At 36.8% G+C, this 17,388-nt stretch overlaps 1 protein-coding gene across 1 annotated transcript in view; it reads right to left on the reverse strand.

The window, feature by feature from the left end:
* Positions 1 to 17,022, reverse strand: part of LOC121313754 (MAM and LDL-receptor class A domain-containing protein 1-like) — an 82,596-nt gene extending 65,574 nt beyond the window's left edge. Inside the window, exons 1-15 of the mRNA XM_041246558.1 lie at positions 16,918 to 17,022; positions 16,680 to 16,841; positions 15,791 to 15,887; positions 14,337 to 14,483; positions 13,073 to 13,086; positions 12,068 to 12,160; positions 10,588 to 10,792; positions 9,454 to 9,600; positions 8,756 to 8,862; positions 8,139 to 8,312; positions 7,320 to 7,440; positions 4,241 to 4,393; positions 3,906 to 4,011; positions 3,179 to 3,546; positions 1,733 to 2,151 (exon numbers count right to left, since the gene is read on the reverse strand). Of these exons, the coding sequence (XP_041102492.1) occupies positions 1,733 to 2,151; positions 3,179 to 3,546; positions 3,906 to 4,011; positions 4,241 to 4,393; positions 7,320 to 7,440; positions 8,139 to 8,312; positions 8,756 to 8,862; positions 9,454 to 9,600; positions 10,588 to 10,792; positions 12,068 to 12,160; positions 13,073 to 13,086; positions 14,337 to 14,483; positions 15,791 to 15,887; positions 16,680 to 16,841; positions 16,918 to 17,022 (2,418 nt within the window). The remainder of the gene's footprint in view (positions 1 to 1,732; positions 2,152 to 3,178; positions 3,547 to 3,905; positions 4,012 to 4,240; positions 4,394 to 7,319; positions 7,441 to 8,138; positions 8,313 to 8,755; positions 8,863 to 9,453; positions 9,601 to 10,587; positions 10,793 to 12,067; positions 12,161 to 13,072; positions 13,087 to 14,336; positions 14,484 to 15,790; positions 15,888 to 16,679; positions 16,842 to 16,917) is intronic.
* Between the last annotated feature and the right edge of the window lie 366 nt (positions 17,023 to 17,388).

A 17,388-nucleotide genomic window follows, 5' to 3' on the forward strand; every position in this document is an offset into this window, starting at 1 on the left:
AACCAACATGCCCCAAGCCAACCGAGATACTTTTTTACGCTGTGATATGGGGTGTGGATTATCCTCTAACAGACTGGATAGAGACATGGAGATGGAGTTGACAAAGTCGTTTAGGTGCACAGGATTTATTTACACAAAACACACAAACAACCGCGTAACGTTACCAGCAATGGCAGTGCAAAATGTACAAAGGGTAAAAGAAAAACTACAAAGGATGCCGTGAATATAGCGAGCACTACTCTGGTAATAAATGGATGTCCGGCTAACACACACTCCTATACTGGGTGGGATTTAAGATTGTTGCTTTATAATAATGAAAACTCTGACCCCGTTTCCACACACGGTGCTCAGGGCTTTGGCTTTCTCTTCACATGCTTTGATCCCAGATAAAACACACAGTGATCGTAGGATTTCCGCTTTTACAATTCGTTAATAATATAATAATAATCTTTATTTTTATATAGTGCCTTTCACAGTGGACCACCATCACAAAGTGCTTTACAAGATACAAGACTAGGGTGTGTGAACTATGCATCAGCTGCAGAGTCACTTACAAAAACATCTCACTTGAAAGACTTGGTCCATAATTCATGGCCTTGTATCAGCCCTGAGGTATGTTAACTGTCCCCTTTTATCGAGAGGGATAAGCCAAGCAGAAAGTCAAGGAAATACATCCGTCCAATCATCAGCTGCGATTCCCTGTAAACAAACTCAGCTGTCGGCGCATCAAAGGCGGAGATTCTGGTTCAACCCTGCCAATGATGCTGTGCATCATTTCAGTTGCTAAGATTTAGATTACCGTATACTATAGATTCAAAGCACACAAATTACCAGAGAGCACCTCTTTGCATAACCAAGAATGCTTACTGACCCGAAAGAAATAAGATTATTTTACAGAATGGAATGACAGAAGGAGAAGAAGATCTCTCGGATGGCACATTTCTTCACACCTATTCTAAAGAATCTGAATTAGATGGGCCAGCAGACCCGTCAAACAATTTTGTGTGATACCAAAACCATACATCGGTATTTATTAAATAATTGCTGATCCTAGTGCCTAGAGTGTTGTGGTTATCACTGGTAATTTTACAGTTGTTAGGTAGGAGATCATTAAATTACACTTATGAGGACATTTCTAAAGAGGTTTCAAGGTCATTTTAAAACTTTTTTTTACATTCAAACATAATCGTAGGGTATACTTCATATTAAGGAAAACATTGTTTCCTTAATAATCTTCAGACCCTCAGTGTTTTAGACAGGTAAAATATTGTATACTTCAGGTAAATATTTGCAAGCCCTGAAATCAAGTCATGTCAGTCTGACCTCAAAAGGATAGAATTGCCATAGCTTTCAAAGGTTAATATAGGTAAGCTAGGTGGCACAGCAAGCTAAATCACCAGCCTCTCTTCCCTTTAACTTCTGAAAGCCTGTCTGAGGATAACACACTGTAAGACATCATTTTTAGTAAATTAATGAGAGACAAATAGCTAGGTACTGTTCTTCTCTATTCTTTATTGCATACATCAGGCAGGTTCACATATTCTGATGTCTGAAGCTGTGGACTCTTGAACCAATCTGCAATTCCACACAAAGTAAACAAACACACTGCCCTGACTATCTACACTACCTGTTGTCACCAAAGTAATTGGCATCTTATCTCAATTGAATTAATTGCAGAGCAAGGATATATTTTCCATCAAAGCACAAAGATGACAATACAATAGTGTGTTACCTGGAAGGGTTGGTAGCTGGTGAGGTACAGGGTTTCTCTTAACCAGATGTTGCCTTGTTCCCCATATTTGACCCAGAGCAATTCTCCTTTGGTTGCGGTAGAAGATCTCTTGTATACAGACAGTTTATAAATATGCTGCCCAAACATGTGATAGTAAAAGCGGAAGATGCATGGCTTCTCCTCATTTGATATGGTTGAATCAAAGGTTTGGCTGAGCAGCACAGCTGTGTCTAGGAAATTCCAGTCTGATGCCTCTATGTAGAGGTAGTGTCCATTCACAGTTCCCAGAGTGTGGTCTTTCCAAGGCCCTGTCTTTGACGTTGGAGTGGGGCCCTGGATTCGAGCCCAGTCAAAGTTATCAGCAGTATCCTGTGTCCAACTACAAAGCCCATTTTCAAAGCTGCACTGCAGATCCATCACTGTTATAACAAAGGAATTAAAACAGTTTGAAAGATTTGTTACAAGAATGTCAAATAGTGAGAAGCACACCGTAACAGGGAGAGATCTGTGCTGACTCTGCTGGCGTGTTTACGGGCTGCAGGAAGAGGGCGGCAATCGTCCAACAACCGCCTGTGAGTCATGGCAGTGACACGGGGAGGTGGGAAAGTGGGTGTGTGGACTTTCCCCCTCTCTGAATGGCTGAGAGGCGCGTCTTGGGAGATTGTTAGCCCTATAAATTAACTCTCTGCCTTGTTAAACGCGCCGAGAGTGCGGAAGCGCTGGTCAACGACCGAGAACCACTGGGAGAGAAAGAAACGGAGGTTCAGAGAGAGACATTGAGGATGGGGAACCCTTGGGTAGACCCCTGATTAGTATATCGGAGCAGGCTAGTGAGCCGGCAGTGTATGACGGTGATCCGGGTCGCACGGGCAGCGGCGATCGGGATATCGCTGCAAAGTGCAGCACCTTTTCTTTGTAGTGTTTGTTACTGTTTTATTTTCCCTGTTTCTTTGTGCCTTCTGTTTTGAATTATTGTTTCGAAGCACCTGCAAGGGCGCCGGTATTGTGTACCATCGCTTGGTATGCCCGTGGTTCTGTTTACCATCGTTGGTAAATCAGACCACGGACCCACAGCACCATCTGCGGGACTAAAGAAAAAACAGCACCCTGAAATAAAACTGGGCACCTGTGCGGTGTTGCCAAATTCACCTGTCTGTCTCCTGTGTCAGTGAATTACCCACCACCCTTCCACACACACCTTTTAATTTACTCTACAAAATCAAGAAAGAGATCAATTTGTAATATTGTAACCACTTTTCACTATCATTTTATACATTTCATAACCAATTAAAGTGTCCTCAGTGATCCTTGCTCTATTTTACAAATGTTCCAGTGTAGCTGAGCAGATATACACCTGATACAACAAGATGACAAAAATCCCAGAAACAAAAATGGGTTTATATTATACCCAGTCACTTCTATTGATGAATAAAAGTATTCGCTTACAGCAGTGGTCTTCATCAGATCCATCACCACAGTCATCTACGAGGTCACACACAAGTAGACGGTCAATGCAGACCTTTGTATCTCGACAGTGGAACTTGTCTCTGCCTTCACAGCTTGCCGCGGGTGGGGGAAGGGAGCAGTTTTCAAAATAGATGTCATCCAGTGCTGACACCCCATCAAAAACGCCGAGGCTGACTTTCGTCAGGGTGAAGTGAAAAGGCTGCGTAAGACGACCAAGCTGTACAACTGCCTGCAACCACTGGTCTCCTTGATCGTATAAAGTCCTCCATATGACAGTGGTGCTGCAATTTTCACCCTCTACTAAATTCATGTCAGCTGCTCCAACAGCCCGGCCATAATTATAATGCCTGGAAGACCATTAAATAAATTAATATACACTCAAATTCTTTTGGTATTACACTGTACAAGGTAACATTAAACTTTGAATTGAGAATTGCAAACAAAATGCTAGAATGTCAAAGCTATTTGTCATGTTTGCATTTTTCTGAATACCACCCAATTCTAAAATTAATAAGAAACAAACCAATACTCCTTACAAGCCCCAAACATCAATGTTTCAGTTCTTTATTTCTGTTTAGGTTATTTTGTTTGTTGTCTCATTGGATGCAGTTTTTCTTACTGAAAATAAATGTGCTAATGACAATTTGGAGTAATAAGTATATCACTACTGCAATAAAAAAAGTAATAATAAATACAGTAACAATACCAAAACGACATTGTACAGCCTGATGCAGATTGGCTGAACCTGGGACTCCTCAGCTCAGCTATCTGAGAAAAGCGGCTGCTGTTTTTCAGAGCAAACATGAAATGTCCTAAAAAGATATTTAAAACAAATCTATGTTTTTGTATGTATTTATCAAACAATAACAAATAAAAACATGGAAAATCAGTCAGAACAAATTCATGCATCCTTATTTTTAATTTTAAAAAAGCCTTTAAGTCATTGTCTTCAGTCGGAGAAAAGTTATTTTATAAAATGTCATCTTGAAGTACAAATTTTAATGTCAAGGTATTTGCTTTCTCCTGCTGTGGCCCACATACCCTCTGTTGTATTTGTGCTATGGTCCTGTGGAGGAGCCTGACTCTGGTAATCAGGAGGAACAGTGCTTTGTGAGCTCCATCTCCAATCAAACCCATCCCCTGGAACATTCTCATACCAGCCACACGCATCTGCTTCAAAATCACATGTAGCAGCTGAGAAAAGCAAACACAACGGTAAAGCAAATGATTGCCGAGAATTATGCCTTATTTTCTTTGTATCAAGAGATGCTTTGTTTGTCATGGTCCTATCCTGTCCTTTAGATTAAACGTGAAACCAATGCCCTATTGTAAGTGACTCTGCAGCAGCAGTTATAATGTTCACCCCCTAATCTCTGTAAACTGCTTTGGATAAAAGCATCTGCTAAATGACCAATTAATTCATCCAGGTCACAATTTTGAGCACTGTTCTGTGAAACATATTTAAACAGTCTTTCAGCTTGCTTTGTAATAAAGAACTATCTAGCAAGTTTATATTCAGCTGCTGTTTTTTTGTTGTTCACAGTAAACAGTGATGAAATCATTTTGCTGTGTGTGTTATACACACAACAAAATGGCTTTTCTTCCCTTGGAAGCCCGAGCTCATTGTCTAAATCATTACCTGTTAGGTTTTTAAACCTGGTCGCATTGACCTTGACATGAAAAATAATTGTAAACACTCTATCTTAAGGTGAAATTCACGAGACTTTTTCATAAATAATTTTACCTTATCTCACTTCCCTCTGCAATACCTTAGGCCGTTGCTTACCACAATCAGCTTCATCATCTCCACTGGGGCAGTCTGCAGTAAAATCACAGCGTTTCTTTGCAGGAATACATTCCCCAGTATCACATGGAAAGGATGTTGGTGGGCACTGAGGTGTGGGTGCTGGTGTAGTGGAAATATTCACTAAGAACAAAAACAATCTGGTGAAGCACTTCATAAAACTGAATCTTAACTGAAATGCAAAAAAATAAAAAATACTGAAGACTAATGTGCAGGAAGCTTTGATATCACCAAATACATATCTGTTTGCCAGTATGATAATTATATCCATGTGCGCACATGGATTTAAATACAAACAGACAATGCACACATCAGAATCTGTTATTCAAGCAATAGAAATGATATCAACCTGCTCTTAGTTTCCAGCTGGCATCTTCTTTAAAGGTCGCAGTTCCATCATCCATCGCCACAGAGACCCTGCCTCCAGCATGCCGAATGTAATAACCTGGAAGGCTTACTGCTTCCAGAGCATCAAACCCTGGAAACCATTTGTTTTTGGCCAACCAGAATGAAGCTGGAGCTGTATCTTTATTGCTAGATTGAATCTGTTTGATAAATAATTCCACTTCCCTACCAAGTTCATTCTTGGAATGCTGAAGATAGTAAGACTCATTCAGCGCTGATTTAAAGGAGACGGTCTCAGAGATATTCTGATACAGACCAGGAGAATAAAGGTTAAAAACTGAAGCGATGCTGTCAGTGACATTTGCAGTAAAAGCCTTGCCGCTGTTGTCAATTGCCAGGCCGATCTGGTTTGGTAAATTCTTTGTGAGAAACACAATCTGGCCGTAATCTGATGAAAAACAGAATGACAGTCTGTATTGGAAGCTGTCCTGGAGCAGCAGGGAGAACAGTGGGAAGTTTACTTCTGGCAGTACTACATAGCCAACATGACATTAATTAGAATAAACTACAATTCATTATCAGTAATTATTGCTAACCAGGCAATAATTACCAGAAATCACATAACATCATAACCATTAAAACAGTTACAAGTGGTAACTACACAGTTACAGGTATAGTTACTGTCTAATTACAATTACTATCACTTGATAAGCTTGTTGTACATAAAACGAGTACTAATAAAAAAATAATGAAATTAGTATTGACAAATGGTGGCATTTTAAAATGTAATATTTGGACATAAATCATTGGCAACAAAATCATCTCAACACCACTACTGATGAATCTCCATTAGAACAAAACCAGCTAATGATTGACATACAGTTCTTCTGAATAAAATGTCAAAGAGAAGTGGTTTCATACTTTAATAATGTCTATTTGGAAATATTTCAATTCATTCTGCCTCTGTTCCTTTAAACTGAAACTAGGAGCACTATGCTGACTTCTGTCTAGAGGAGAAAATCTATGTGGACAACAAAAGCACAGGCAGGAAAAGCTAAGTAACCAGAATCTGGCAAAGTGGTTTCCTGTTTTGAGCTATATGAAAGCAGTTTTTTGAACAGGCAATGCAGGTATATAAATAACTACAATTCATGAAGGTACTGCCCAGCAATAAGTTGGTATTTGAAACAAATATGGTAAATAAATCACTGTATTTCAGACCAAAGCATGCATCTGTTTAATATAATACATCAAACTGATTTGCACTGTGTGACCAGGTGTGGTGAGTGACAGGTGCTGCTGCACGTTTAATAATAAACAAATAAACAGTTTTAACAAAACAAAGCGGCACGATGGCCAAAACAGACAGACAAACAGACACGGAACAAAACAAGCAAGTATCGTGCTGGTGTATAGCCAGCACACGCAGCAACTGTTTCCTTATTATTTAATCTCTGTCTTTACCTCCTGACTCTCGTTCCACCTCTGAACACACCAACCCTGCGTGAAAGAGTCATGCTCCTTTTATCTACAGCTGTGCCAGGGCTTGCTTGCAAATTAATCATTCACTTGAATCCCGGCACAGTCTGTACGTGAAGTGATTGTGCAATCCCCGTGTCTAAATAGATCTATATATTTTAAATCACCCGTACTACATAACCCACACTCCGTGCACCACTATATGCATACATATAAACAATAACACCCCACATAAAACACAAAATACGTACAGGGGCAGGGGTACCCCGTCACACACGGTTACATAGTTTTAGCCTTATGTGTAACTAGCATTTGTACTAATGAAGACACAACTGATCATACTATGATTTAGATGTACTTTGTTTTTGAAAAGGAGGCTTTACTGAGTAAAAGTTATGTTATTGGACATTATGCAAGCAAATGCAGCATAATAAATTAATAATGTCAGTGCAGGAAACTATAAACTCTCAGCTAAGAGTAGGTCACACTTGCCTTTATGTTCAGTCGTGGTTTCAGGGAGCAACACTTCTGCAGTAGTGCACGCTGGGGTTATACTTATGTCATCTATCGCAAAAGAAGCATTGCCTAATGAAACAGAGGCTTGAAGAATAATCTGTTTAAAAGAATGAAACACATTTAGTACTTTAAAAATCAAAGACGTTTTCAAATGTTGATGAAAGTGTTCATATTTTAAGAAAGCAGTACAGTAAGTCAATTAAATAAAATAAAACTTCTAACTAAAAAGGTCATATGCAAATGACTGATCTTAATAAGATGAAAATAAATAGCACTTTCACAAGATGTGAGATCTGATAACCAAATGCTTTGTTTTGCATAGTGAAAAATACATTGAACAGCACATTGATTGTCTTATCACAAGCTCTTTGGTGACAAGCAGGTTTGGCAGGGAAAAGGTTAGCTTGGATGAAGCCACTGGTCTTGACTGGAAGGCCAATTTACTAATAAACACTTTCCTGTGATCACCAGCATCATAAAAAGTGACTAAAGGAGGTAATTTGACAGAATGAGACAGGGAGATCAAGTTGTGCCTTGAGGGACTGACTGAAGGCCCTACTACTGACATTTCCAAAGACTTGTTTAAGTAGGCATTCGGTAGAGGTAATCAGTGGTGCTGGCTGTTTTCCTGACCTTAAGCCTCAGCAATCAGTTCTTTCACTGCAACTCATTGAACACACTTGGGCTACAAAAGTATTTTTTAAATCTTTAAATCATTAACATGGAAACAATTTGTATGTGTTCATTGCTCTGCTTGCTCATATGGTCAATACCTAACACCAACTTCTAAGTTACCTGAAAGGGAATCAGTGTTTCCATGGCAGTTGGTTCTATGGTTATTTCAGCCTTTTCCCATATGTTGGGTGTATGGTTTATGATGTAATCTGCCATTCTTAAATCACCACCCCGTGCTGTCCTTGTGAAGATCACCAGTTTAGCTCCTTCAGACAGCTGATACCAAAACCTCACCTGATAAACACACAGTGTTTGTTTTTATTAGTCTGAACAAAGACAGCTGTATCCAGCTATGTAGATTGTTTTTCAAAAACAAAAGATGCACAGTAAACTTGTGCAGCAACCAAATCACATTTCCTTTTAAATTTATTTTACACAGGCATAATAGATAAGTCGTACACACAAGTGTCTTCATTCCTCCCCACTGTCAGGGAGCCTGCCAAAAAATAGGTAATTGAAAACATAAATAAAATATTTCTAATACTAAGGTTATTCGTCCTAATAGATTCCGACATGCTTATGACTTGAGATTTGTGTCATCTGAGGTTTTATTAGAGCTAACAAGTCAATGAATGAGCATACTATTTCCTGGATGGCTTCAAATGAAAAGCTTAAGTAACTGCTGTTTGTCAGTTTTAAATGTATTTTTTTTTTTCTTGTCAAATCCTAATATCTACCTTGCAAATTGGTGACACCAGGGATTGTTTCTGTATAACAGGGCTACCAAGCTGAGCTAAAACCTCCAGGTCAGAATGTGTGTTTGCAGTTACATAGAGAAATGAGCCTAAAAGGAAAGAAAAAAAGTAATTATTCTCCCATTTAAATTAAAGTCTGTCTCTTGATTATTATATGTCATCCTTTTCATTGCTGAGACTGGAAAGCAGTTGACAAAGAACACCATGCTTTATTAAATCAGGCCCCTCATGGGCACCATTTCTGACAAGTAAACTATTAATGTTTATTGTTTCCTGCCTGTACACATAGTATTAATCCCCTGCATGTTCACATGTACTCAATTTTATTTTGATTGTTGTTGTCTATGCTATAACACATAATTTCTATTTAGAACAGGTAGACTTTTACTTAATAATGCAGTAAAAAAAATGAACATGGGAACAAAATGTTAAACCCAAGGGGCATAATTTAAATGTTCTTAATTAATTACTATTAGAACAAGAACAATATTAGAACCAAACAACTAATAAAATACAAGGTCTCTTACGGCCCCTCCTGTCATTTGGTACATTTACTTACATTTTTTTCTAACATTAAAATTGAGTTTGCTTCTTTCAAAAAATAAAAGTAAAAACACTTAGATAAATTTACCTTTGGTACTCCTTGAAATAAATAAACCATCTCTGTAGAGTTTACTAACCGTTGTGTGCACTGGTAGTGTGGTCTGTGTGGGGAATCCCTGGTTGGGTAGATGGCTGCCCTTCTTGTCTTATCCAGTCCGCATTATCTGAGCTTAACTGTTCCCAGCCGCACAAATTAGATTCAAAATTGCACATGGTGTAGTTGGCTTAAAAAAACAAAAACATAAAATCTTTAAATATTTAATAAAGCAACAATAATCTTTTCAGACGCAACACACCCTTTGTTTAACCTTTTTGACTTTCCTCGTTTGATAACATTTCAACGAAAATCCCTTTTTTCTCCAAAACTATTTCCTGAACTGCAATCTTCGCTGGGATCTGTCGTCTGTATAGCTTGTGCTTTCTTTTTCTATGTTTGGTATGTCTTTGAATGGCATACCAGGAGAAACTAATTTTCAAGAGTATCCAGGTAGACAAGATAGACAGAAGCAGCAGGATCCAGGCACATACATTACAGATTCAATAGCAGCATGAAGTTACACCCACTTATACTAGCTAGCAAATCTTAAAATACCTTAGGCTAGTGGATAACTTATTGCGTGCAACCCAACTTCATGAAACCCTTGATGCAAATGTTTATCAGAACCAGCCTTATTAAATGGTGTGTATGGCTTATTCACAAGCAGATATCTGTGCTTAAGTTTATAGTGACACCCAGGGTATTAGGAAGCTTTATTAAACAAACATTGTTTATTAAAAAAAGTACACTCTCATCCTGATTACTGACAACCAAATACAGTTAATGTACAAAATAATGATGTAGTCGTGAAGTTGTACAGATCTTTTTCAAAGTAAACTTCATGATAATGAATGTGTAAAAATAATATGTATTTGAGTATTTTCAAGATTCAATAGTAGTTAATATTGGATCTCTATTTTTTCATGTGTGAAATGTCTTTAAGCTAAGATTAATGAAATCAGATCATTGTGATGTGTAGTGCAGAGTCAATGGTGTGTGACTGCCACAGACAATGTTCTAACCAGCATAACATATAATGTCTGACTTTTTGGACACCCTGTATGTGCAGGACACCAGGTCTGGAAAACATCTGCTGTTTATCTAAAGTAACAGTGTTTAAAATACATATTGCTTTAAGCATTTATATATAAAACAACCCATCTCAGAAACCTACAGCAAGTTTGTGGCTCTTCATCAGCTCCATCACAGCAGTCTATCTGGTAATCACACACTGAACTATTAGGGATGCAGGAGCCAGTCCTGCAGGCAAACATTCCCACAGGACAGACTGGCACTTCCACTTCTCCACAGTTAGATAATTTAAAACTATCCAGTGCGAGGAATCCAGTGGGGCTTTGAATAGTCCCTTCAAAAACAATCTGCAGAGAAAAATAACACACTTTGAAAACCACCAGGAGATTGCATAACAAAATGATTCACATAATGTCAATTTTGAAATTATAAAACTAATTTTGGAGAAAGATTATGTTTTAGTTTATTTATTTATTTTCGGGGGGGGGGGGGGGGGGGGGGGGTGGGGGGTGACTACAGTTCTGAAGGGAGCCATTCCAGATTTCATTTTTTTTTAATTGTTACCAGATTATCTGTTCCTCCCAATAGATACTCAATCTACTTTTAGCAACCTGTCCTTTAGTTTTCAGCTTCTAAAATAAAAATAAAAACCTGCTCCTAAGGCTGTTTTCCCTTCTCTTTTCTTTCCACTTGACTATTTTTCCCAGTAGACTCCTGCTGCTACTATTTTGGAAAGCACCCCCTCCCCCCCACTCCTCAATTTCCTCTGAGATGTGAGCTTTATTCTACACCTGTTTTAGATAAGTGTCTTTCCTCTCTGAAGCCACTAAGGAAACTGGGATCAGAGATGACTGACTGCCAAACATTAGGATGAAACTTGAATCATGTATTCTGGTATCTGCAGACATTATGAATCACCTCATAATAGCGTAATAAGCATACACTAAGTGAAAGATTATAGTCGAATGCAATCAGATACATGTACGGAGGGCTGGGATTGAATAATAAAATTCGGTGAGAACATGTACAGAATCAAGAAATTCATCATCATCACAATGTAAAGTGTGCCAGACAGGCGTTGAAATGTATTATGCAAATTATAGTCATACTTAACATAAGTGATACTAAATACTGTACTGTATAGAACAATGATTCTGTCTAAGCATCCATTCTATCCATGTAACAAGCATTATACTTTTTCTTTCTAATGAACTCGCTTTGTGGGTTGCAGATAACTTGAGGTAGTAATAAGGCAAAAAATATATATACAAAAACAAATTGTGTACTTAATTATGCCAAAAATTTATAACGTAACACCACCAATAAAACCTATATATATGTCAAGGGTGTATTCAAGCTAAGAAACAGAAATGCATTTATGGAAATGACACAGTGTTGGTGTAAGGGGGGGTGGGGGGTGGGGTATAGGAAATAATGGCATAAAATAATATGAAACTGTATGATCTTAGACTGGGCAGACTGAAATGCGCATGTGTAAAAGCAGAATGGTTAAGCCTCTTTTGTAACTAACCTGTAACACAGTGACAATGTGGGTGTCGCTATATAGCAAAATAAATTAATAAATAAATAAAAATGCTCCTAGGCATTCTTATGTAGTATACCTGGAACTCTTGAAGGCGTGTGGGAATCTTCACTTCGTTACCAAGCCACTGAGTCTGTGTAGCACTCTGTGTTTTAAACAATAGCTGAGCTTCCTGATAGGGCGTAGAAAACGGAAAGGATAAACAATGTTTATGAGGACAGTGATTCTTTACACTTTACTCTTTGTTGCTTCCGTAAAACCAACCTAGGTGTTATTTCCAGTCAATCATTACCCCTGCCTTTATACACGTTTTCTGTTTTGAATGATAAGTTTGAAGTTGACCATGCTTCTCTGTGTATTAGCATACAGTACCTGCATATACTATACTTAAAAGGACAGATGTCATTTCACCACGGACAACTTTACTACAATAAACAGTATATTGTCAACCTGAAACTTGGTAGAAAATCAGATAGAACCAATATACAGAACCCTACTGAAAAGCAGTGGGCTCATACGTTTCTAAGTCGGTCAAATGTACAGTTAAAAAACGAGTTTTCTAGTTTTCACAGGTAGTGCCAACGGATTTGAAAGGTCACAGTAATCAAAAACCAGGAACTAGATCAACATGGCAAAACAACATCTTCCTGCAAGCAATATGGTAGGTAGCCATTTAAATACAGAAACAATCTCGGTTGTAAAGAGCAACAGAACTCAACTATTTTGATTGGCTGTGAAAATTCAAAAATAAGAGGTGGGTAAAAAGAAAATTGCTAGTAAAAAAAAAAAAAAGTAATTTGTGTCAATACTGCATACATTTCTATTCTTCTTACTTTATAAGGATAAAAAAGTGTGTATTACAGGCAAAGTTTAATAGAAGGCTCTTATAAAACGATACAAAACAACCCCATTGTGCAATCACACACATAGTTTGCCTCACCTCTGCTGTATGAAGCCATACGCTTAATATACTGCATCCTGCAATATTGTAGTAAAAGTGAAAGATGCAGTTTAGTCCTGAGCTATGATATATGGAGCTTTTTAGGGAAATGGTTTTGTTATAAGTGATGTTATTAACTCCAACCCAGATATAATGACCTGCAAACAAAACAGAATATGTATAATGTCAGTCAGCACAAAATATAACCTGCAACACAAAGAACTGCCTCATGAAAACGAGAGCTCTACAATTGTTCGGATAAGCTTCATTTCCTATATTTCTAACAATAATCTATAAATGTCTATAATCTCTCTGTGTTTTAAAGTGTTCAAATAAGATACATTTTCCACATAACATTTATCTTGTATAATGTGTGTGTGTCTGTATTTGAAACCACATTGTTACAATTATTAATTTGTAAAGCTTTTGCTATGTATATCTGTTTTTTGTGGGGTCCTGTGTGCTGAGAACGTGTTTACAGTTGGGGGAAGGGAATTGGGTAAGAGAAGCCAGAAAAGGCTCTTGAAAAGAACGAGCATGTCAGGCCTGGAAACTAATCGCATCCAAACAGCATCCACACCCAGCAATATCACACTGAGCTGCAACAAGAGTAGTTAATTGCGTTTCCTCACAACCAATAAACACAATATTAATTTTGCAGGGGGATTCGTCCAGGCGTGGTAAATATTACATGAGTTCTGTATCAATTTATAAACTAATATGCTTATGTTGTCATAACTTATATACATAAGTTATATATTATATATTATCCAATCTCAATGATCTCGTAATAATGTTATAACTGTAATCTGGTATGTTGTAGCAGAATATAATTTGCTGAATTTTAAATTACTATATAAATTGTATGATGTGTTGCATATAAATTTGAATAAAAACATACATGGAATATTTATTATAGAAAATTAGAACTCATTATCATATTAGATAAACATCCACCAATAAATTATTAGGAGTATTTGTTTTTTTGTTTTTGTTTTTTTATCCTACAGACACCTTTTAAAAGCACCACAGGTAGTTAGGTACTGTAGATGATAGTCCATTTACAGAACATAATAATGCAACAGGGGAATCTGAGCAGTAATTAAGTAAAAATATATAACAATAATAAAATAAATGAGTGGTCAGTGTTCTTTAGCAGCATATGCATGAATTATTATTATTATTATTATTATTATTATTATTATTATTATTATTATTATTATTATTATTATTATTAATAATAATAATAATAATAATAATAATAATAATAATAATAATAATAAAAAAAAACATTTCAACTGGAATAGCAATTGTTCATGCAGAAACTATTTAAAGTAAGTCAGAGCCCACAGGCTTCTTCTGAAACATTTCAATTTACCATAATAGCAATTACGTACTCCTACAGTACCTTCAGTGGAGCTGAGGCTGTGATCCTTTAATGGCGCAGTCCCATTCACACCACTGTCGCCGGCCTTCATACGTTGCCATGAAATCTGTTCTGTTGGCTCCTCAGAATTCCAGCCACATTGGTCAGACTCAAAATCACAGACATTAGCTGCAGTACAATAAAGAAATATTCAGATTGTGCAAAGAATGTTCATGTAATTGCATTGACTCCTACACAAGCCCTATTACTCTTTTAACTCAAACTGCAACATAAAACAGTGTTTATGTCTTACCATTGAACAATAGTCTTATTTTGTATTGAGCCGACTGGGCCCAATTTATACAGCTTTATATTTACAGCTGGTTTCACAGACCCTGAGCTTTTGTTTAGCAAGTAACTCCTGTTTATCAGTTTAAAAAAAAAAAAAAAAAAAAAATATATATATATATATATATATATATATATATATATATATATATATATATATATATATATATATATATATATATATATTATATATATATTATATATAGGATAAAGGAAAGATTTATTCAACACAAGAAACAGGTTGTAAAGGTTTCAACCAAGTAAACCTTAATGATAACAAAAAATATATATATATGTACATAATGTATAATAATCAAACTTTAACAAATGTAAAGCAAAAGCTGCGCTGTGTCAGCAGTTTTATAGTGCTAAATTTCAAGTTTGGCATATACAAATCATAATAGATATTTTCACTTACGACAGCTATCTTCGTCAGCTGTGTCAGGTGTGCAGTCATAAATAAAGTTGCAGAATTTTATGTTGGGAATGCACTGACTGTTACATGCACCAAACCCTTCATGGCATGACAAGGCTGCACCTGCGTATTAAAAGCAGTGGTATTAGAAGATGCATTACAAATAGCTGACATATTTCACACAAAAATTTCCTAGTCTGACCCAGAGGGGAGTACTACTTTCAAACTGTCCTCACCACCAAGATTAATATTAACATTTCAAATGTTTCCTTTCCCCCACTATCCCTGAACAAGTTCCACAGTTGCTACTAATGAGAAGCTTTTATGTTCTCTACAGCCAGCGTTTACAAAAAAACTGTTCCTGACCAATGATGTAGCTGTGAAAGTCTGTCAGTAATTTTCTGCTTTGTTCCCCTGCTCTCAGGAGTCCTTCTGTTTAGGGGAGTACAGATAAAGGACTGAAATGTAGCTGAGGCAGCAAATAAAGATGCCGATTGGTTCAGTCATATATAAAAAGTTACAGTGTAGTTATATGTAGCATTAAAGGAGTGATACTAAGGCTTTTAAGTGTCTTTTCTTATCTCTATTTAGCACTAGCAACATTATCATTTTCTGACTGATCTCTTGGTTCATTGCTTGTTTATTTCAATGGAGGTATGCAAATGATTTATTTACACGCCACAGTACCGTGTAAGGATTTCTATTTGGTAACACTTTTGTGATGAATTCTTACCAGATGCTGACACACATCCTTTACTGAAGGAAATGTCATCAATCGCCAATGTTTCAGATGGCCCGTCAACAGCAAATATTCTTCCTTGAATCACAACCTGCAGTATTTGATAGGAACTGAATTAAAACATGTATCCTAGGCGTGGTGGACACACATTTAGGGATGGTGTGTTCAATTTAAAATACCAAAACACAAGTTATTTTTATAATCATTAGATTTGTACTAGCTGGTCAAAGCACAATTTCACTGTGAACACTGAGGTTTAATGATGTTTATTCAGTATGCATGGGTTCTTCCAGCCTGATACCATCTGGTTTATAAGTCTTTTCTCTGAAACACTAAGTCAACTGTGGATTTTCAAGGCACATACACAATTTAAAGCATGCTGGTTCTGCACTATAATATCTATTTACTATGTTTCACTATGTGAAAATTCACTAACTGTTATTTTAACAGTTATTTAAGACTGAAAAAAAGGTGTTCACATTTTTGTGGTATGGAAAGTGCTACAGGTGAGGGGGGTGTGACGACAACAGCAAGGTTTGTCAGTAACATACACAGAGTGCCATCCTCCAAGAATAACTGATGCTTAATAAAATATTTGGAGAATTAAGCAGAGAAGCAACAGTTAATTGAGTAATATATTTTTGGAAATTACATTTTGTAAACATTCATTGATCGCTTTATCACGCCTCACATAGTTAGCTACCCAGTAACACTGTCCTTGTGCTGTCCTTCCGCATCGCTACGCTAAATTTTTCATTAGTATTTGTTTTGTGATGAGAAAGGCCAAAATACAAAGACAAAATATCTTTCTTCCTTTGATTATGTGTTGATTACTACCTGTCCGACACCATTATCTGAGAGCATAAATATACAAAACACAAACCTCAAATTTCTCTGTGCTGTTGATAGTTACAACGACACGTTCCCACTGCTCTCGTTGGGTCACATTTTGCTTCCAAATCTCTCTGACGTCTCCATCAAAATGGGTCCGTATTCCTATATTTAGTGCTCCACTTAATCTCCCAAAGTGGTAATAACATTTAACCTACAAAAAGAAAAATGTTTAGATAATAGGTTTCTTTGACAGCTGCTATTAAATAATCATTATGATCATACATCACCTGGCAAGCTTTTCCAGTGTTTGTTGGAAGGAAAACTACACTTCTTAAACCTGCAGAGGGATGATCTCCACCTTGGTCTGACAGAGACAGGTAATGGGCTGTCATAAAACAACACAAGAAAACCATGGTTGTATGAATTCAGGTTAAAAATAGAAGAAGAATGCATACTTACATTCATCTGCTCTTGATGCATTCAATCAAGCATTGCCCACACAATAAAATCCCTCATCTCATTATACCAATGCACAGTATTGTATTCGGAAAATGATCCGATAAGATAAAGACAATATTATGTGTACTGTTGTAAATTAGACTTTTTCATGCTATTACTGAAGGAACAGTACAATATAATAATATACACTGGCATCTACCGGTAAATCAAACAATATTACTTAAGACATATCGTTTACTCATTGGCATTGAAAAAATACATTCTCATTAAATAAATAGTTAAACTGGGGAAATGGGTAT

This window comes from Polyodon spathula, chromosome 4, assembly GCF_017654505.1.
Source record: "Polyodon spathula isolate WHYD16114869_AA chromosome 4, ASM1765450v1, whole genome shotgun sequence".
Classification (NCBI taxonomy): Eukaryota; Metazoa; Chordata; class Actinopteri; order Acipenseriformes; family Polyodontidae; genus Polyodon; species Polyodon spathula.